This window comes from Schistocerca serialis, chromosome 4 (genome assembly GCF_023864345.2).
Source record: "Schistocerca serialis cubense isolate TAMUIC-IGC-003099 chromosome 4, iqSchSeri2.2, whole genome shotgun sequence".
In the NCBI taxonomy this organism is placed as follows: Eukaryota; Metazoa; Arthropoda; class Insecta; order Orthoptera; family Acrididae; genus Schistocerca; species Schistocerca serialis.
This window is the reverse complement of record NC_064641.1, coordinates 20,713,886-20,737,644: the sequence shown is the minus strand read 5'-3', so window position 1 is coordinate 20,737,644 and position 23,759 is coordinate 20,713,886. Positions and strand designations below refer to the sequence as shown.

The following is a 23,759-nucleotide window of genomic DNA, read 5'->3' as shown; positions in this document are numbered from 1 at the left end:
ACTAAGAACAACTTTCTACATTCTTTTGGTTATGTATGACATTATACATTGGCTGTGTGCACTGTCAATCCCCTAAAACTTCCGTTTGTCTAGGAGAATATTGCGAGTTACACAGTGAAATGCCTTCTAAAGGTCACAGAAAGTATCAACCAGCGTTGTTTTGTTATTTAAGACTTGTAAAATTCATTGAGCAAACAGGTAAACGGCATTCTCAGAGCAGCAACTCTACTGAAATCCTGTGATCTATGATTTGCTGGGGATATTGTTGTTGTTTAGGTGAGATACTATTATAGAATACACCACCTTCTCAAAACCTTTGGGAAATGATGTCAGTAGTTAAATAGGTCAGTAGTAACTGACACCTCATGACTGTGCGGCTGGTCCCGGCGGAGGTTCGAGTCCTCCCTCGGGCATGGGTGTGTGTGTTTGTCCTTAGGATAATTTAGGTTAAGTAGTGTGTAAGCTTAGGGACTGATGACCTTAGCAATTAAGTCCCATAAGATTTCACACACATTTGAACATTTTGAACAATGTCATATTTCAGTCTCTGTGGGAAAATGCCCTGAGTTAGTGACGTGTAATGTATTTCAAATAAAGCAGGGCTTGTTATATGGGAACATATAAATTTGTTAACATTGAGTATAGATTTAAGTTCAGGAATCTTTTCTGAAAGTATTTGTATGGAGTGTAGCCATGGATGGAAGTGAACCATGGACAATAAGTAGTTTAGACAAGAAGAGAATATAAGCTTTAAAAATGAAGAATTCTGAAAATTAGATGGGTAGATCACATAACTAATGAGGAGGTACTCAATAGAATTGGGGAGAAGAGGAATTTGTGGCACAACTTGACTAGAAGAAAGGGATCAGTTGGTAGGACATGTTCTGAGGCATAAAGGGATCACCAATTTAGTATTGGAGAGCAGCGTGAAGGTTAAAAATCATAGAGTGAGACCAAGAGATGAATACTCTAAGCAGATTCAGAAGGATATAGGTTGCAGTAGCTACTGGGAGATGATGAAGCTTGCACAGGATGGAGTAGCATGGAGAGTTGCATCAAACCAGTCTCAGGACTGAAGACCACAACAACAACATATTTAGTAATCTATTGGAAGCACACTCCAAACCAGATGAACGTCTGTTCTTGAGAGAATACATAATTTTCTTAATTTCAGAAGAAGAATTTGGAATTCATTGATGCGAATGAATTTTATGAGACCACTTTGTCGACATACTGCTGTCATTTTTCTCTTGAACTGTTTGTCCTTGTACTTTCTACAACATTTAAGAAATGATTGTGAAATATATTTGCTACCTGTGACTCATCATTTATAGCCCTTACATGCATTTCAGTAGTGATGTTATCCTGTTCTGTGGCTGGTTGTCCTGTCTCTCGTTTCACTGTGTTCCATATTGCCCTAAATCTGTTGTCAGAATTACTAATTTCTGATGTGATCTATATGTTCCTTGATTTTTTAATAACTTTTGTTACTCATTTTGAGTTGGTTTTGTAGTGTGCAACTACTACTGGATCTCTTACTTGCCTTTATGAACAGATAAATTTCCCTTTTCTTTCACAAGATGCAGTACTTTTCCCCTCCTCCTCACCCACTGCTCGAAACCTATTGCCCTCCATATAAATCACAGGAATTAAAAAATGGGTGATGGGTCATTGTGCTAGTGGTTGGGGATGTGGGCACAGCCTGCACAATTGACTGATTTTTCCAAGATGGCGAAACTATCACATCATATGGCAGCCAATATGTCAAAATGTTTTCAATATGGTGGCTGATCAGAAGATGGTGCTCTGTATGACTTAACTTGCCCTTATAAGTTCCCGTCCCCTCACCCTCACCCAAAGAGGAATCAGCTTCTGTACCTGATACCCACTCCATCTACAGGCCACAAGTGGCCCATCGGGACCATCCGACCGCCGTGTCATCCTCAGAGGGGGATGCGGATAGGAGGGGCGTGGGGTCAGCACACCGCTCTCCTGGTCGTAATGATGTTATTCTTGACTGAAGCCACTACTATTTGGTCGAGTAGCTCCTCAATTGGTATCATGAGGCTGAGTGCTCCCCAAAAAAGGGCAACAGTACATGGTGGCCTGGATGGTCACCCATCCAAGAGCCAACCATGCCCGACAGCACTTAACTTCGGTGATCTCACGGGAACCGGTATATCCACTGTGGCAAGGCCATTGCCTTCTGTACCTGATACCATGTTTCATTATTGTTACATGATAGAAAATGGAGGAGGCAACTAGCATACTTTTGCTAAGTAAAAATGACTCAAAATTAAAAATAGCCCAATTGTGCAAAGTAAAAATGAAGCAGCCCACTTATCCCATTATAGTTTACTTGTTAAAACAATTACGGTCGTGTTTATTACATTGCAGTTGTTAAACACAGACAAGGAATAGTTTAGTGTATTAACGTAACAAATTGCTCAAGGACTCCCGTATGTGTTGTATATGCTTATTGCAGGCTGTATTTATTTAGACATTATAACAAGTTTGGCATTGGCATCATTAAACAGTCCGTATGCTTAGCTGATTGGTAACGTGCTTGCCTCCCATGCGGCAGGCCTGGGTTCGATCTCTGGCTGGGTTGGAGAGTTTATCTGTTCATGGATCGGGTGTTATGTTGTCCTCATCATCATTTCATCCTCATCACTGGCACATAAGTCACCCAATGTGGTGTCACTGAAATATGACTTGGAGGCTGAACTTCTCTGGATGGGGCCTCCCAGCAACAATGCCATACGAACATTTCATGAAGGTTTCCATGTATTTGTTTCAACAAACAAACACATTAATATCCATACATCATACAGTTTCAGCCATTTGGTTGCATCTGCAGAGCTGCTCCCATTGTCTGTCCCATCACACAGGCAGCCTGGAGAATTCCCAACATGTATGCTCCACAGAGGACAGCCAGTGGATAAATGTGCTCTGACATTGGGCATGCTCAAGTCTTCCCCAGTTTCCTCCCCCCCCCCCCCCCCCCTTTTTCTAACTTTTGTCTCCATACACCACTGACTCCCAGAGCCCTTCCTCAAGAAAGAGACACCAGCAAAAGACAAAAGATAACGAGGTGCTCCAACATCACCTACTTCAAACCTCAGAAACCAGGTTATGCTGGTAAAATTGTTAAAATGAGCATCATCAATAAACATATGTGTTTCATTAAGATACAACATATAAAATATAAGCATTTTCTCATGCTGATTACTCTTCCACCTTTCAAATCATTCTATCATGACTATTATAGCAGTTATCAACAAAAAAACACTGAGTGGTGGCATCATGCACTATGTTAAGATGAATGAAATGTAAAGAAACATAGATATTCAAATGACTATGTCACACGAAAAATATAAACACACTTCTGCCCTTCCATATGATACATTCAGTTGAGAATTAAGACACGCCAGATTTAGATTGTGAATGATTTACATATAATGATATGATTTAAACTATGAACATAATAAATAATTTGGCAGATAAATTCCACAAATATTGAACATATTTTAGGAAAGGTTAAAGGTAAGAGGGGACACATGCTGACATCATGCTATGTATTCGGTGGATTACAGCTGGCTTTAATTCACGTGACCGAAACATGTTAATTAAAGTCATCATTACTCTACTAACACAAGAGTTTCAGGTAACCAGTTTATTATGTGGTTACTGTGTACAGAGTGTAGAAAAAAGTGTCAAATATTTTTAAAGGTGGTACTACCCAAAAAAAAAAAAAGGAAAAAAGTGTAGTAAACATAGGCTACAAAATGCATACCTTAAGAGCTATGAGCATTTGTTCCTCTTGACTTCTGTGAAATACATCTCTTTTGTTGCATTTTAGGGTCCATGTCTACTTGATGGCTTTTTTTTTTTTTTTTTTTTTGTTTTTTTTTTTTTTCTTGTTTTGGTGGGTAGTACCACACCTCAAAATATTCAACACTTTTTTTAACGCCCTGCAGATAAGCTTCGCATTTACATAACAATGAAGGGTATAGTTGCCTTGGTTTTCCAGCAGTATAATTTTAAATGTCTGTTAAATTATAGTTTACAAGTAGCTTTGTTACTAGTGTACTAGTGGTCATAAAATTAAGTGCACTGTTGCTATGAACTCATGGCATCAGGATGTAAAATTAATATCTTCGTATTCTTTGAGAGCCCATTATATTCAATTTTAGTATTTTTTATGTACTTCCAGTTATATTCAGTACCTGGTAGTGTCACTCACTGACAGGCATGCATGTCTCCTCCATAACTGGAATTTCTCTTCTGTTTCCTGTCACCTATGTCACCTAATCCCGATGTGCCATGTGACTTGCCCGTATTCCAGCTAAGACCAAACCAAGTTTGTAAACTCACAAGTCAGAGCCAGCTAGGCCGATTTCAAGGACAAATATTTTTCCCAAAACAGCCAGTGTTTTCCAATATGTCTTACAGTTCTCTTAGGAAACAGCACCTTATAGAAGCTCTATTAGCGGAAACAGGAAGTGGCCAATGAAGAGCTCAAATCTGATTGGCTGAAAAGCCTAGTGTTAAATAATTTCATGAAGTGACTTGGAACTGGTGATTTTCAGAAGTTGACCAGGTACCCTTGTGGGCTGTAAGAGTTGTGTGCCCTCTGGAGTGGAGGTGGTATTCTAACGTATGTTTCTGATGTCAGTAACTGGTGATCAGCTGAGCTATTTTTCCAGTATGGAAAGTCTACAAGAATTGGCTAAGCCAATGTGGATTTCTCCTCAGACATTTTCAGGTTTTTTTTAGGAGAGTGTTGCCTTCAAGTGCATATGCACATGCCCAGTAGGCAGAGCCCTTACATCAGGTCATGGAACCAGTAGCTAGCTTGATGTTGGTGTTTCACTGAAGGTAACTAATTTGTTGAGGTTTTAATTTAAGCAGATAATTTCCATTTGTTTCTGTGGAAATTTGAGCATTGTCTTTTGTGAGATCTTTTCTGTTCTTGACAGTCAAATGCATTTCTGGTTTTGTTATGCGGGGATTATTGCAGAATTTGCTAAGAACCAGATGGAGATGGTGTAGAATTCCAGTTCAGTGCTTGGACCTCGAATTCTTTCTAAAGCAGTGGGATTGTTGTAGAGTTTTGATTTTTGACATTGAAGTAACTAGAAGCTTAACTGTGTCCCACAGGTCAAAACGAGACTGGTGACCCTTATTTATAGTTATCTAATTGAGTAGTAGAGAAGAGATTTAATTCCACTTGGCAAATAGACGTTTTTGATTAATGCCGTTAGTTTGTATCACACGCCACACATTGACGTGAGAGGGTGGATTCTGACCATGCCTATGAGTGTGATTTCATGTGACACAATGAAAGGAACATTTCAGGTATTAGAACTTATGAAACATAGTGTGAGCATATGTGTGTAGTGTTCTCTGGTTTAGTATTATCAGACTTGGAATGTAAAAAGACTATACTAATCTGACTGTTATGCAGGCTATGTACTGTGGTCTCAGTGGGTGTTGGCAACCAGACTCAGCACGAGGGAGTGTGATCTGCAGAAATGCTGTAGGGCATCTGTGATACAGCATTCTCTGTAAATACATTTATTTTTAGGATTCATTCAATGAACATGGCTTCTTCGTCCCATTGATCAAACACACCACAACACAGAAGCGAACACAGTCAGCAGTGACTGACTGGTTGCCAGTGGTGTGGCGCACTACTTTACTGAGGTACCCTTGAAGACGTCAGATTTCACAACCAGGTCAGTGGTTGCCAGTTCAACAAAGGCTGATGGTATCCATGCTGTTTTATGTCCTGGCCTCCCAACAAGAGGTGGCCAAGACTCCAGTAGCTGCACACAGATGCTGCCATGGGCCATGGGGGCAGCATGAATGCATCTCTCCCAGACAACAGTGTGTGTGTGTGTGTGTGTGTGTGTGTGTGTGTGTGTGTGTGTGTGTGTCTGGCCAGCAGCTAGCAGGTCAACCTCGACTGATCCCCAGCAGGGTGCTGATTGAAATGCTCAGGTCTTCTCATCAGTGGCATCAGCATTCCACAGCAGTGGAGTTCATCCGGGTGGCATGTCTGTCGTGGCTGAAGTCACCAAAAAATATTAGTCATAGAACAGCCTCAACATGGATTTGCTTTAATTCACAAGACTTTCACACCAAGTGACGATTGGCTGCTAGCAACTGAATAGAATAGAATAAAATGTGCGTCTCATAAGACCCAGAATGTATGCTGGTTGGCTCATGCCAGTGATGTTATTGAGCTATTCCAATTAGTGGATTTGACCCTGTTTTGTAAGCTTGTCAGCACTTTTAACTGTTCTGTGGTATCCCATCTGTGGCTTTTAATTCTTTAGCTTCACACTTTCTGCCATGTTAGCTGGCTGAAAGTCATTCTTGTGTGTGATTCACGCAGAATGACATTATGAAGTGATCATTCTGCTGTGGTCGCATGCTTCACTCTCTGCTCATATGTGGTGTGGCTGTGCTCCAGTTATGTTCCTCACTGTTTGCTACAATGGGTTTTCTTCATAGTTATATTCTCATTGTGACACTGCACGCCCTGTCTTGGGTTAGCCCTGCACTTGCCAGGGAAAAGGCTTTAAAATTTTGACATTCACTGAGAATTTCTTTCTGTGGTCTAACAGTGCAGATGAGATGATTTGAATAAACAATAAAGAGAGGGTAAGAAATTTGAGAAAAAATACGACATCATCGAGTTTAAATGGTTTAACAGTATTTGATAAAAATTTTATAGCACTGCATTTCACAATCATTTTTATGCAGAATATACTGGAAAAAGTTAAGATTTTATGGTTTTCATGACAATCAGACTCTCCCTTGTAGCACCAACTTGAAGAGATTTACAAGGATTACCGAGAGTAACATGCTTGCTTCTAGCAGAACAAACAAGAGGCAGCCCGTTCTCGAGTAAGTCACCTGGCGATGATGAGGATCACGGTGTTCTTAAAGACGTTCCAGCTGGAGAATATACTCAGGAAGCCTGTTCTGTCTGCCTTGTTGTTGCCCACGGTCTGGATAACCTGCAAGGCAAATGCAGGCACAGTGGAGCCGTTGGTGGTCGCGATGTCACGCAACACTGCCAGTGCCTCCTGCTCGCGACCCCTGCATGCCAGCCAGCGCGGAGACTGTGGAAACCATCTGCACCAGAAAGAAAGTACAAGTCTCCTGTAATTACTGCTAGTAATTTGTTTATTCTTAAACCAGTCTTACAACAATGCTGTAGGTGTCAGATAAGTATAAAGAGGAGTCAGAATGAAAAGTTACATAATCCATACATTTGGGGATGTACACTGCCTGACAAAAAAAATGTGTGGCACACAAAAGGGAATGAGGAAACGAAATGAAACTTTACAAATTGAAAGAGTATGTGATGTTATTTTAGTGATTACCAAATCAAGTCACATTTACAAAGAACTTGGCGGTAAGAGCCAACTTACAGTCTGATGTGATATCCCCGCTGGCCTGGACGCATGCAATTATTTGGTTGGAAAGTGTGTCATAAATCTGTTTTATCCTCTTTTCATGCAGGCTGAGACACAACTGTTGCAACACATTCTTGATATCATCGATACTGACACTAGGATGGAGAAGGATAGCTGGTCCCACATACATTTTATTAGCGACAGATCTAGGGTCTTGCTGACCGCAAGAGTACTTCTACACCACACAGACAGTTCATAGAGACATGAGCCATGTGTTGTAGAAGACTGTCCTGTTGAAACATGGCAGCACAATGCTGCCACATGTGAGGTAAAACATAGGGTTACAGGATGTCCATAACATGTGGATGTATCATCAGAGTTCCTTCAGTCAGTACCAACTGTGACCTGAAGTCATGCACTGTGGATCTCCTCGACACGGCACCAGCGGGAACACTGCTATGCATCTTCAAAACACTAAAAGGATGGTACCTCTCCCCATGTCACTGCATTACTCACTGATTATGGTTATCTAGGACAGTGCAGAACTGTGTTTCATCACTCAATGCAACATAACACTATTCATCAGTTGACCGTGATTACTGATCACAGCAACACTTCAAAGGCAGCCATCTGTGTTGTTGTGTTAATGACAGCCTGTCTATGGGATAGTAATTCCCTATTCTGGCTGCTGGTAGTCTCCAAAAAATTGTGCAAAATGACACAGAATATTGCTCTTGGATGGGATGTGCAGTTGTGAAGGATTTACAGTGTGATTGGAGCACAACATGGTGGTCCTCCCCTGGAGTGGTCAGATGTGAACCTTGATGACAAGTATGCTTGCCCTCACATTTCCATGCAATCCAGTATCAAGCCATTGTCACGTCTGAATGCCCCACAAATCTGGAAATTACAAGGATTTGTCCAGCCACCCAAATGGAGCCCCACAATGGAGGAGTTTCTAACTCTGTCAGATACTGATAACGCTGTTTAACTCTAGTATGTCAAATCTCTGTGTCTTTCACAGTGATCATCGAACATCTGACATGCCTTTTAACCCTACCAGGCATGGTAACAATGCTAAACATGAACACTAGTGCATTCTTGTGGCCGTTCTACATCTCACACAGAATTGAAAGTCTAATAATTTAAATATCAGCAGATGGTGTGCACATCTCCGAAATAACATTGACATCCCTCCATGTCTTCTGGGTGCTCCACTTCTTTTGTCAGATATCATAATTGCTTGCACTAAAATGTCACACTCAAGGAAAATATTTGCAATGTCGCTGTTTTGTATCAATGCAAACCAAGTGAGTTTATAGTAACAAAACTAATGTCACACTATTTGTTCATATCTCATCATTGGCCAAAGCACGCACGCACACACACACGCGCGCGCGCGCACACACACACACACACACACACACACACACACACACACACACACACACACACACACCAAGCATTGGAGCTACGATGCATCCCATTATATATGAGCTAATTTTCTCTCTGTCCCTCTGAAGAACTGATTAAGTACCCCTCAGCGTTGAATGATACATTGAGATTAGGAAGACAAAAGAACAGTGGTATTACAAAACATCTTGTTTATATGATTTCCAGTATAAATTTAAAAAATGAACATTGAGTGAAATTTAATTTAACAGAGATGAAAAGTGAAATTTGTTTTGACTTTTTAAAACAAAAGTAGTATTCTATTTCAATTGTTTCTTTATTTCAAGTAAACTTAATTTTAAATGGCCTGGCATTATTTCATTTTTCTCCAGTTTTTTTTCCAGGTTCAAATGTTGCTCAATGTGATGACCATTTGCATGCAAGTCAGCCTGGAATCATACTAGAGATGCCATTTCACAACTATTCACAGCACTTTTTGAACAGTGGACAATGGTATGTTTAGTTGTCATGACACAGCTCATGCATTGCTTGAAGACTGTACACTGCATCCAGTATTCTCTCAAGCAACAATAGCTTTCTCAACAATTTGTGGAACAATTAGCTGTCGGCCTTGAATAAGGAGCAATTCCAAAATTGCTAGTTAATTCAAACTTCCAAATCCTGTTTTTCAACACTGGTGTGAAAAGAGGATGTCTCTGTATTCCTGTAATGTATCCATACTCATGAACAGCAGCAGCCCATTACTGGTGTTTTAATAAAACTGCTTTGCGAGTAAAGCCCTGCACATCTTGTCCAGACCTGTGTTGACTACCTTCAGCTTTAATGCACAGTACTTGTGTTTCAACACTATATTGTCGTATCAGTACTGGTGCCTAATGGCAAGTTGTATAACATGAACACTACTAACAACACAAATTCTGCAGCGCACAGTCTGAACATCAATCTTAAATAGGTTCTGTTTATACTGACTTAAGTAGCAGGAGTTTAATTACAACCTCCCTGTAGAATATACAGGGACAGATAGATGTTTATGTGTGAAAATATACAGGGTGTCCCAGCTATCTTGTCCACCCAAAATATCTCTGGAACAATAACAGCCATTGGAAAACGACTTTCACCGGTATCACATGAATGTACATATTTGGAAAGATTCTAAAACGAAAGCATATGTGTTTTTTAACACAAACTTATGTTTTTTTAAATGGAACTCCTATATTTTTTTCTTCAGCAATCCATAGCATGACAAAGCACATACACAATGGTGTTGATTGCATCGCAATATTCCCATTACATCCCGAGATATTGAGACGCGAAGTTGACGCTTGAGACACCCGACATGCGCTGCTAACACACGTCCTGAGGCTCAGGCGTGAACCCCATGCTGCCCGTAATCGCGATGTGATTGACATGTGTAATCACACTTCCATATTTATCAAGAGGTCCGAAACGAATAATGCGGTCTGCTGCCATCAACTCTCATAAGCACATAATGGTTTCCCTCTTGCACGTTTTACGTATCTACGTACACAGTATGAACCATTACCGAGCAGTGTACACCCATCAGGTTGTCTTATTTATCCTGCACACCCAAAATAAGGTTTATCTAATGCGTTATATGACCCATTGTGCCTGTCGCGCAGGGCCTGGCTCTACCTAGTCAAGTGTCCAACGTAGTTCCCACTACTGCCACAGTTACTACTTCGCCTTGTTTATGATTTGCGACCCATGCAAACTCCTGTACTCCACTACCCTCCGAGCATCCCATTTGTTGTTGCTTTGGCGTGCAGTACACCGCTTGCCAGTGCAGTCGTGCATCAGAGTAATCTAGTGACGGCACGGAGGTAGTACACGTTGTGAATAAATGTTGTGTTGTGAAACTTATACTGTACAGTATAATGTACACACATGAAGATATGGTAGAAATGCTGCTGATCTATGGAGAAAGTACATTGACGGGAAATACGTTATGAGATTGCTTGTTTGTTGATAGTACTGTTAGCGAACATTATGATTATTAAGTTAATATGTCTGTTTTCTACCCTACTCTACACACCTGTACTGTACCCTGTTGTAGGTGGACGAAATGCTGTTCAGGCAGAACGACTGTACAGAAGACGATTCCCTGACAAGCCATCGCCTTCACGCCGGGTGTTTGGTCGTCTCACATCTCGTCTACATGAAACGGGAAGCTTAAATCCAAGACCTCGACATCGCCCTAGAACACGCACAGATGAACGTGCTGAAGTTGCTGTGCTCGCTACCATAGCTGTGAATCCTCAAATCAGCACACGTCAAATTGAACGTGAAGTTGATGTGTCAAAATCAAGTGCATAGCGTATTCTTAAACATCATAAATTTCATCCTTACCATGTTCATTTATTTATTTATTTATTTATTTATTGTTCCGTGGGACCACATTTAGGAGAAGTCTCCATGGTCATGGAACGAGTCAATACATGAAATTATAACACGATTGTAGAAACAGATAAAATGAAATATAAGAAACATATTCAGGCGACAAGTCGTTAGTTTAAATAAAGAAAATCAAAAATGTACACTGGAATTTGCTTAATTTTGTATCTCTTCCAGGAGCTCCTCGACAGAATGGAAGGAGTGAACCATGAGGAAACTCTTCAGTTTAGACTTAAAAGTGTTTGGGCTACTGCTAAGATTTTTGAGTTCTTGTGGTAGCTTATTGAAAATGGATGCAGCAGAATACTGCACTCCTTTCTGCACAAGAGTCAAGGAAGTGCATTCCACATGCAGATTTGATTTCTGCCGAGTATTAACTGAGTGAAAGCTGCTAACTCTTGGGAATAAGCTAATATTGCTAACCACAAACGACATTAAAGAAAATACATACTGTGAGGGCAATGTCAAAATTCCCAGACTATTGAATAGGGGTCGATAAGAGGTTTTCGAACTTACACCATACATAGCTCGAACAGCCTGTTTTTGAGCCAAAAATACCCTTTTTGAATCAGAAGAATTACCCCAAAAAATAATACCATATGACATAAGCGTATGAAAATATGCGAAGTATACTACTTTTCGTGTTGAAATGTCACTTATTTCAGATACTGTTCTAATGGTAAATAAAGCGGCATTTAGTTTCTGAACAAGATCCTGAACATGGGCTTTCCACAACAGCTTACTATCTATCTGTACGCCTAGGAACTTGAACTGTTCCGTCTCGCTTATAACATGCCCATCCTGTCTGATTAAAATGTCAGTTCTTGTTGAATTGTGGGTTAGAAACTGTAAAAACTGAGTCTTACTGTGATTTAGCATCAAATTATTTTCCACAAGCCACGAACTTATATCATGAACTACATTATTTGATAATGTTTCAATATTACACACAAGATCCTTCACTACCAAGGTGGTGTCATCAGCAAACAGAAATATTTTTGAATCACCTGTAATACTAGAAGGCATATCATTTACATAAATAAGGAACAGCAGTGGCCCCAGCACCGACCCTTGGGGAACGCCCCATTTAACAGTGCCCCATTGGGACTGAACATCATTACCACTCTCAATATTGCGGAGGATTACCTTCTGCTTTCTGTTCTTAAAGTAGGAGGCGAACCAATTGTAAGCTACTCCCCTTACTCCATAATGTTCCAACTTCTGCAGTAATATTTTGTGGTCAACACAGTCAAAAGCCTTCGTTAAATCAAAGAAAACACCTAACGTTCGCAACCTTTTATTTAATCCGTCCAAAACCTCACAGAGAAAAGAGACTATAGCATTTTCAGTTGTTAAACCGTTTCTAAAACCAAACTGTACATTTGACAGCAAATTATGTGAATTTAAATGCTGCAGTAACCTTGTATATACAACCCTCTCAATAACTTTAGCAAACACTGATGGCATAGAAATAGGTCTATAATTGTCAACATTATCCCTGTCTCCCTTTTTATAAAGTGGCTTCACTACCGAGTACTTTAATCGGTCAGGAAACCGACCACTCCTAAAGGAAAAGTTACAGATATGGCTAAGTACTGAGCTAACATACGTGGAACAATACTTCAGTATTCTGCTAGATACCCCGTCATATCCATGAGAGTTCTTGGTCTTTAGTGATTTAATTATTAACTCAATCTCCCTCTTGTCAGTATCATGGAGGAGCATTTCAGGTAACAGTCTCGGAACACTTTTTTCTAAGAGCGCTATATGATTCCCTGTTGGGACTAGGTTTCTATTTAGTTCACCTGCTATATTCAGAAAGTGATTATTAAGTACTGTACATATATGCGACTTATCAGTAACACGGACATCCCCACTACGCACTGATTCTATATTCTCGACCTGTCTCTGCAGACCAGCCACTTCCTTTACGACTGACCATATGGTTTTAATTTTATCCTGAGACTTAGCTATTCTATGTGCATACCACATACTTTTTGCCTTCCTAATAACTTTTTTAAGCACCTTACAATACTGTTTGTAATGGGCTGCTGCATTTAGATTTTGACTGCTTCTAACGTTTTGATATAATTGCCACTTTGTTCTACAAGATATTCTTATCCCTTTAGTCAGCCACCCAGGCTGCCTGTTTGTGCTAGTACCCTGTTTTGAACGTTCTAACGGAAAGCAACTTTCAAAGAGCACGAGAAAAGTCTTGAGGAAAGCATTATATTTATCGTCTACTGTATCAGCACTATAAACATCTTGCCACTCTTGTTCCTTGATAAGGTTTACAAAAGTCTGTACAGCAACTGGATCAGCTTTCCTAAAACGTTGGTAACTATATTTAACATGTGTTGCAGCACAAAAAACTTTTAGACTTAAAATTTGTGCATCATGATCTGAAAGGCCATTCACCTTTTTGCTAACAGAATGCCCTTCTAATAATGACGAATGAACAAAAATATTGTCTATGGTTGTTCTACTGTTCCCTTGCACTCTCGTTGGAAAGAATACGGTTTGCATAAGATTATATGAATTAAGGAGGTCTACCAGCATCCTTTTCCTTGCACAATCACTTATACAATTAATATTGAAGTCACCACATATAACTAACTTTTTGTATTTCCTATAAAGTGAACCAAGAACCTCCTCTAGCTTTAGCAAAAATGTTGTGAAATCGGAGTCTGGGGATCTATAAATAACAACAGTAAGAAGTTTAGCTCCACTAAATTTAACCACACCTGCACAACATTCAAACACCTTTTCAGTGCAGTACTTTGAAACATCAATTGACTCAAATGGGATACCGTTTTTCACATACATGGCTACTCCCCCACACCGCAAAGAGCTCCTAGAAAAGCTGCCAGCCAACCTGTATCCTGGTAAAGGAAGCCTCTGAATTATCTCCTTATTTAAGAAGTGTTCAGATATACCAATAATTTCAGAGTCAACATCTATAAGCAGTTCACTAACTTTATCTCTAATACCTTGTATATTTTGATGAAATATACTAATTCCCTCATTAATCGGATACCCAAGCTTTGTAGAGAGTGGTTTCTTTGTTAGAGAGACTTCCCTTAAGCAGGAATACCTATCAGCTGACTTCAATCTAAAAAAGGTACAGCTCTAACACCCACAACTACCGGAATTTTCCCATGAGTGATCCCACCACCCCCACCTATGCTGTCACCTATAAGTTTTGCCAACCTCCCCTTCCCATACCTGTTGAGGTGCAGGCCATGTCTAGTGAAACCCGTCCTACTGATAGACTCCACCGACACCACTGAAATGTGACTCATGCCTTCTGTCATCAGCGCACCCCCAAGTCTCATGTTATTACGCCTGACGGCTGTATTAAGATGAGGTCGATCGTGACGCTGAAACAGTTCCACGAAATGCACATTCGTGTTGCCAGTCTGAGTGGCTATCTTTTCCAGGTCACCATCTATGTCATACTCCCCACCCCTATCAATACTATTACCAGCCCCACCCACAATCACTACCTGATCCTCTTTAGTAAAATCCCTACATAACCCCCCTATGTTAAAAGTCACCTGAGCCAATCCTGCATTAGGCTTCACAATGCTGGTGACCTGGTACTCACTCCCCAAAACTTCCTGCAACTGCTGGCCTACACCTCTACCATGAGAACTACCTAACAGCAGAACCTTCTTCTTTCTCTTAGACTTTGCAACTGTCCTAGCCACCGTAACTGCTGAGGTCTGCTGCATACTTCCTACATCTACAGCTACTAGAGATTCCTCTCCACTAGACTCTGACAGTTGGTCATATCTATTACAAACACCAATAGTAAAACTATCTGAAAATCTCCTTCTCCTAGCAGATCTCTTGCCAACAGCCAGCTCCCATTCCCCAACCCCCTTCTCCCTCCTCATCCTATCTAGCTCCTCCTGTTCGTTTTTCAACTGCACCTGAAGGGCACAGATCTTACGCTCCTGCTCCTCTATCAACTTACTCTTGCTACATAACCTGCAGTTCCAGGAGAGGATCTCACCAGAATGCCCACTGGCTTCCCCACTGCATTCCCCCCAGTGAAAATACTTCGAACAAGTCTCACACCGCAATCCACTACTCACGAACCTACGGCAAAGCCCACACTTCTCACTCATGGTAAAATTTTACAATTATTGAAACAAGAAAACAACTTTAACTAAGTTCCGCTACTACAATAAGATGTTAAAAACTGACTACAATAATGACAAACTTGCTCTACAAGGGAAGTAACTACTATTATTGACAGTATTAATCAACAACAAAGGAGAATATAACAAAATACTAACACAGAAAGAAAATCAAACGTCTAATGACAGTAACGAAACTGAAAGCAGTTCGCAAAAATTTCTTCTGAAGTTATTTCACCGGAAAACACCAAGAACACCGGTTGAAGACTACTAAAGTTCCTAAATAAACTACTATACACAAACAATTAATTAGTACTTAGCTTTCGATGCGCCGCTACAGCTGCAACTGGTCAGCGCGGAATGTAAACACGGGTAAGAGGTTAAGTTGCTCGATACGAAACACTCACAAATATCAGGCCACAACACAAGAAATGCAGAGGTGAATGAAGAAACCACTAATAAGTCACTTATATAGTAAATATTATCACAAAAACAGTTAAAATATATATCTGAAACCTAAAAATAGATGAAAACTTAGAGAGCGATCTCACACGCAGTCACGCGCTTATGACGTCACACCAAAGATAGACCAGGATCTTCATGGAAATGACTTCCACAATAGGGTAACATTTTGTCGGTGGGCTCAGCAAAAACTTCTGACGAATCCAAATTTTTTTGCAGAGTTTCTCTTTACCGACGAGGCATCATTCTCCAACAAAGGAATTGTCAATATAAGGAATATGCATTATTGGTCCGCAGACAATCCAAAATGGCTCCGTCAGTTAGAGCATCAACGTCTGTGGAAAGTTAATGTTTGGTGTGGGATTATTGGAGATACCATTATCGGACCTTTCTTTATAAATGGCATCCAAAATGGCAGACAATACTCCAGATTTATACGACACAATCTTCCTGTTCTCTTGGACACCGTACCTCTGAACCGGAGAATGGTCATGTGGTATCAGCATGACGGATGCCCTGCACATAACGCTTTACGAGCACGACGATTTCTGAACCGTAAGTTCCCTGGTAGGTGGATTGGACGAGGTGGCCCAGTTAGGTGGCCTGCCCTATCTCCGGATCTTAGACAGCTGGATTATTTTCTTTGGGGAGCAGTGAAGGATGCTGTTTACCAACATGAACCAACAACACCAGAGGACTTGAAGCAACGCATTATTGATGCTTGTACAGCCATCAAGGAGGAAACAGTAGCACGAAGTAGGGCATCCTTCATCCGCAGAGTGACCCTATGTATGCAAGCCAATGGGCATCACTTTGAGCATGAGATGTGAATGCTATGTTTAGTATGTAGTGCTAGTATCACAGTGGAAGTTTCTACAAAGGGCCATTTTACCCAGTGATGTTAAGAAACATTTGTTTGCAACAATTTGTCATTTAACGCATTAGATAAACATAACATTGATAATTATGTGATAATAAAACTAATTGGTTAAACATGTTTACATTCATCTTCTATGCCTACCTGGACTTCCCAAATCAAAACATTTTTACCTAAACAATGATAAAACTTTTAGTCCACTTGCTCATTTCACTAAAACCATCAACATGAATTTTAAACTTTTAGTCCACTTGCTCGTTTCACTAAAACCATCAACATGAATTTTACTATTACGAGTGAATGGTTAACTGTCACTTGCGCTAGATCTACAGTAAAGTAAAGTTTTAACGTTGAACGGCATTACCTTTTTAGTAACGGATTAACGATAAGCGAAGTTAACTTTGTGACTAACGTTGCGGTACACAGATATGTTACAGAACCGCATCACCCCTAGCCTATGGGATAAATACCTGCTGGAATGTACGACGTTAATGCAGGATGGCAGCAGACCGTATTATTTTTTTCGGACCTCTTGATAAGTATGGAAGTGTGATTACGTATGTCAATCACATCGCAATTATGGGCAGCGTGGGGTTCACGCCTGAGCCTCAGGACGTGCGCTAGCAGTGCATGTCGGGTGTTTCAAGCGTCAACTTTGCGTCTTAATATCTCGGGATGTAATGGGAATATTGCGATGCAATCAACACCATTGTGTATGTGCTTTGTCATGCTATGGATTGCTGAAGAAAAAATATAGGAGGTCCATTTAAAAAAACATAAGTTTGTGTTAAAAAACACATATGCTTTCGTTTTAGAATGTTTCCAAATATTTACATTCATGGGCCCCAGCCCTACATTGATACCGGTGAAAGTCGTTTTCCAATAGCTGTTATTGTTCCAGAGATATTTTGGGTGGACAAGATAGCTGGGACACCCTGTATAGGATCAACATACTAATGCTCTAGAAAGTGTTTCGAATGTGGGATAAAGATAGCAAGTCCGGAATTTCTGGCAGCTGGATTGTTATGATACGCAAAATGGATACCTCCAAGATAGTTTACAGTCAAGAAGTGTTGTCTGGAAAGTGATCTTTTAAGTTTGTATTTTGGAGAGGTTCAACTGTAATGTTTCGTTAACTTGGCTGGTGTATAAACAGTGGTAAGTTAATGACAACTGATGTAAAGTGCATTCGGTTTGCAAGTAAACATTTTTAAGTACCCATTGACGAAATTTTAACAATGGATTTGTAGGTAGAATTTATCCTTTTAAAAATATGTAGTTATAGTAGATATATGTGAAACAATGACGTATCTGAAAAAATATTACACTTGTACCTACTTGTGGGAAAATCTTGAATCTTTTCTGTGTGATTTCCTCAAGCAACCAAAATGTTGCCTACCATTATTTACAGCCAATGTCTTCAGTTATACAAGGTGTGCATGCTGTAAGAGGTATGAGTGTTTGTTCATCTTCACTAGTGTGCAGCACATTGCTTCTACTGAACAAATACTCATAGCTCTTAAGGTATATATTTTAGTCTATATTTATTTGACATTTTTTCCTTGTTTTAGTCCATACTAGCTCCTGCCAGGGTGTGAAAAGCAAAGAACTGCTGGCAGTAGAAGAGATGTGTTTCATAATATCGAAGATGGAAAAGTGTTCATATCTCTTAAGATATATGCACTTTGTAGCCTTTGTTTACTAAACATTCATTTCCTACAAATAATTTTCTGTTGAGGGCAACTGCAACTGAAGTAGTCTGAAGTGAGTTTTCTTAACCATGGGCTGTCACTGTTGCTAGTTGGGGGTTTTACCTTTTCTTGTTTTGCTCTTTTCATTGTAGGTAAATGCACTTTTAATATATCAGTTTTTCAACTGGTCAATTTGAACTATGACACCATGCTTGTTGTGAGCAACAATATTTATTTTGGGACAGCTGAGTACCCATCCTTACTGCATCAGGACTGATATGGTTTACTGACTTGTGAATATTTCATATTGGTTGTCATGGGAATTACAGAAGTGTCCGATTCCACCCATCTGCTTTGACCCATGACATCACCAATATGGCAGAAATGGCCATTCTAAGAGTCTCCAATGTGGCGCTTATGACGTCATTACATAAACAGGGCAACAAATACGAAAATACATGTAAATAAGACATGGGGGGTTTTAGGGTGGGGACAAATGAAATATAACAGTAAAAAAGCACACTAAGATCCCAAAACACACAAAATGATGGAAAAAATTACAACATTCCGCTACACCAATAAAATCTACTGGTATTGGACATTTCCCTTGACCTATATAGCTCAACCGCAACTGTCGATACCTACAGCTACAAAAATTGGAATCGGTCATTTCCCTTGACCTATTTAGGTCAACCATAGCTGACAATACCAAAACACCAATGGCTACAACTACGAAAATTGGAATTCGTCATTTCCCCTGACCTACATAGGTCAACAAAAACTATTAATACTAGAAAACCAACACCTACAACTACAAAAAAATAAAACGGAAACCACAGGACCTCAAAAACCCAATAATTAAACATTCCTACATAAATTAAAACACAATGAATACACTGTAAATACACAAAACATCACAACTCGAGTAGAATAGACACAAAAAATAGTTACTACCAACAAATTCTGGCAGTGCAAACTAGGTCAACCCCCCCACCCCCACCCCCACTCCCTCATACACACACACACACACACACACACACACACACACACACACACACACACACACACACACACACACAAAAACTGCCACATGTACCTGTCCCTGGTCCAAGATGTTGGAATTCTGGTTAACCTAATGTTCTTGGGACAAATACTACACTTCACAATCTCAACAATTAGTCCAAATAACTGCAGGAGTTTAATAACAGACAACATGTCCTCCCCCATGTCCGATCGTAACATGGCATTGTGTATTTCATCATATCTGTACCCAACAACAGAAGCCACACAATAAATAAATTGTCTTACCACACGACAAACAGTAAACCAATAACATTAACGGAAACACCAAACACATAATCAAAAAATTATTGATAACTCACAGAAAAAACTTCTAAACCTTATGTCCTGAACTACAAACACTGCTAATGAGTTCACACATCCAACACCAAAGCTTAAATGAACCCAATACAATACATTACACTCAGCACATACACACACACCACCAGAGGGCACCAGCAAACACTACAAGACAACATCTACAAACACAACAAACTCATAAACTCCGCGCCGTAATGACGTAACATATCACAACACCCTTGTGTCACGTCAAAGCAGATGGGTGGAATTGGACACTTCCATTGACCCAAATGTCAGTTAGATTTCAGTTTTGACAGCACTTGGTCACAACAGTGAAGATTAGGTATTTTGTGTATGATAAATTTATTAAAAGCGCATAACAATGTTTCATTCAGACTATGTATTAATTCTGTAAATATTATCAGTTCCAGTTCACTGTTCACCTATTGTGACAATCTCCGGACAAACGATCAGGGTAGTATTATATTCAAATGTTTTACATTTTTCATATTATACTTTCTGACATGTTCCACACCCACAAGCATCATCTCATTTTTTGGGTCTATGGAACAAACACTGAACAAAAACTGAATCTAATCTAATCTAATCTAATCAAAGATATTGGATGGTAGTTTTGTGGATCACTTCTACTACCCTTCTTGTAGACGGGTGTGACCTGTGCTTTTTTCCAAAAACTACGACAGATTGTAGTTAGAAGAGGGGATAACTCAACCATAAATTCAGTATACAATCTGACAGGGATTCCATTGGGGCCTGAAGTTTTGTTCAGTTTTAACAATTTCAGCTTTTTATCAACACCACTGAAACTAACACACTTATTTCATTGATCTTTTCAGTGGTGGATTAAATTGGGGCAATTCTAAAGGAACTTTTGAAAATGGAGTGAAGCATTTCATCCTTTGCTTTGCTACCCCCAATTCCAGTTCCTGTCTCATTCGCTAGGGAATGGACACTAACTTTGGTGCTACTAACAACCTTCACATATGACCAGAATTTCTTTGAGTTTTATGAAATATCATTTGATAATATTCTGCTATGGTAGTCATTGTAGGCATCACACTTTGTCATGTTGATAGCCAGACATGTTCCAATAGCCAGACATGTTCCATTCAGCATGTCTCTATCTATAGCCCTACACTTTGTTTTACACATATTGTGCAGTAATCTCTGTTTCTTTAGAAGTTTCTTTACAGTGACTGTATACCATGGAGGGTCCCACCCATTATGAACTGTTCCACTGGGTACATACCTATCTAGAGCACAGTAAACTAGTCTTTTAAACTCGAGCCATAGTTTCTCTATGTGCTCCTGCCCTGTGCTGAAACTTCCAAGTTCTTCATTGGAATATAATGTTTACTGAACATATATATCTTTCTGCTTGCTTTAGTTGTCCTTCGTACTTTGGTAATCATTGTTGCCACAACTGTGTCATGGTCACTGATACCAATTTTGATGTGGACAGCCTCAAGGAGGTCAGGTTTGTTTGTTGCTAGTAGATCCAATACATTTCCCCATGAGTGGGGTTCCTAACTGTCTGTTCTAGGAAGTTTTCAGAGAAGGCATTTAGTAATGTTTTGAAGGATGTATCATCACGACCACCACTAACAAAACTATAATTTTCCTAGTTAATTGTTATATGATTAAAGTCTCTGTAGATGATTATAGTATGATTGGGGAATTTCTGTAGAAGTGAACTGAGGTTTTCTCTAAAGTTTTCAGTACATCAGGAAACGAGTTTTGTGGGTGATAGAAGGATGTAGTTATCATATTATGCCCAGCCCTAATACTGAGCCTTGCCCAAACAATCTCATATGCAGTTTCAGTTTCTACCTTGCTGGACTGCAGTTTCTTGTCTATTGTGACAAGTACAGCACCTCCATTTCCATTTGCCTATTCTTTCAATATACACTTAATTATTCCCCAAAAATCTCACTGTTATCAATTTCAGATTTCAACTAGCTTTCCGTATCCAGTGTTTAAGTGAGCTTCATAGCTGTTCCAGAGCACTTCAAACACAGGCACTTTGTTGTGAATGCTTTGGCAGTTTATCATTAGGATTTTAATACTCTCAGCTGTGGGAGGCATTTCTTTCGATCTTACACTGATACTTCCATGAATCCTGCTGCTATCATCATCTGTATTGTATGGAGAGTTGCCTAATCTAGAAAACCCTTGTATTCAGCCCAAACACAGTCAGGTACCTGACCCATTTAGGGGGACCCTACAATTCTCAACCCCATGGTGCAAGTCCAGGATGTTGCAGCCTAGCTTGCCACATAACCTCTGAAGTCTCGGCTTCTGTTATTTGCTTCAAGTCAGAACCAGAGGGCCATGATCAGTTCTGGAGACAATGCTGCAAATTGTGAGCTTCATTGAAACGCCATGTGCAAGGCTGATCTTCTGTCTCCTCAGTCAGTCGCTGCAATGACCCAAGAATGACCTCAGAGTCCAGACGACAGGCATTATTTGTGCAATGTGTGTCACAATCTGCAGTTGGTTGCACCCTGTTCCCTCAATGGCTGCTGCAATAGCCTCTTCAACATATTGAACGAGGCCCCCAGGCATACACACTGAGGCACTTGGTGTCCTTTCCTGTCTCTTCCTACCATTTCCTTAAGGAGCACCATCATTCATCATACATTTGAATTGCCAGTGATTAATAGACCCCTTACCCTTTCATGTTTGCCTGCTCTTGACACCAGACAGGTGAAGCGAGTACCACTGACTCAGTTTCAGTGAAAGACAGCACCTCAAACTTATTGGCTAGAGGGATGAGTACAACACCCTGAGTCCTCCATGGTTCCCGTCCAACCTCCACAGGATGTCTAGATCTACTGTTGACAGGCCACTCTCGGTCAAATGGATGAGTAATGACAGATCCTGTGCTTTCTGCAGAGGAGACAGGATCCACAGGAAAGGATAGTACTTGAGGTAGCTCTGGTACCGGTAGCACAGGTACACAAATCTTGGGAGATCTTCCATCGCAATGATTCACAGCAGCTGCCAATCATTTGACAGTAGTCAGCGCGGTTTCCAGCTGTTTATGAATGTCAGCCAAGTCATCCCATGTTTGAGAGCAGCATTCACAGTGGGGCTGCATTTTGGCAGTGAACAAACAACTTTAAATTAAGTCTGCTGATTATCTTTTAATCTGTTGAGCTAAAAACTTGTGCGAATTTCCTGTAAGAATTGAAGCAAATACCCAAAACAAAATTTCTTTTAAGGCAACACAAAAACTTGTGTTAAAAATTACTAGTATCTAAAACGTTTTGAGGTTGCCTACAGTTGTTAGCAAACTTGAAAACAGTTAATTCACAATAAATGCAAACCAGCATCTGGCCATTTAGATTTAGGTTTTCCATTATTTCCCTTAACTGCTTAAGGCAAATGTCTGGATGGTATCTTTGAAAGGGCACAGCTGACTTGCTTCCCATCCTTGATACAATTCGAGCTTGTCTCAAATGACTTCAATGTCGAAGTGACGTTAATCCAATCTTCCTTCCTTCCTTTTACAATGCAGATAATAAATACTGCTACTCCTCTTTTAGGAAACAGCTAGATGTAACACAGTATGTTAGTTAGAATATCTGCTGCAGTAACTAAACCACAAACACTGATTTACTATAAATGTTTGTGTGTGTGTGTGTGTGTGTGAGAGAGAGAGAGAGAGTTTAGTGATTGTTTTCAGGTTTTTCGTAAGATTTTGTTTCCCACAGATTTATACATTCAGATTACCAAAATGTAGTTTTAAAGTTTAATTAATTAATTTAAACCTCATTATAAACAGAGTCCCCCCACACCTTTATTGAAACTAAGAATTTGCATTTTGCAGCCTATGAGGGTTTTTAGCATGTTGCTTATGGGTTTTATAATTGCATTTTTTGTTGATGTTTTTTATTAACGTACATCAAGAGTTTATCTATGTGTCATACAAGTTTTGTCTACT

At 39.9% G+C, this 23,759-nt stretch overlaps 1 protein-coding gene and 1 pseudogene across 1 annotated transcript in view; both read right to left on the bottom strand.

The window, feature by feature from the left end:
- Window positions 1-2,086: 2,086 nt before the first annotated feature.
- On the bottom strand, window positions 2,087-2,204 carry LOC126476765 (5S ribosomal RNA; annotated as a pseudogene).
- A 4,719-nt stretch (window positions 2,205-6,923) lies between these two features.
- Window positions 6,924-23,759, bottom strand: part of LOC126473680 (solute carrier family 22 member 7-like) — an 80,819-nt gene continuing 63,983 nt past the window's right edge. Inside the window, exon 5 of the mRNA XM_050100915.1 lies at window positions 6,924-7,149. Within this exon, the coding sequence (XP_049956872.1) occupies window positions 6,924-7,149 (226 nt within the window). The remainder of the gene's footprint in view (window positions 7,150-23,759) is intronic.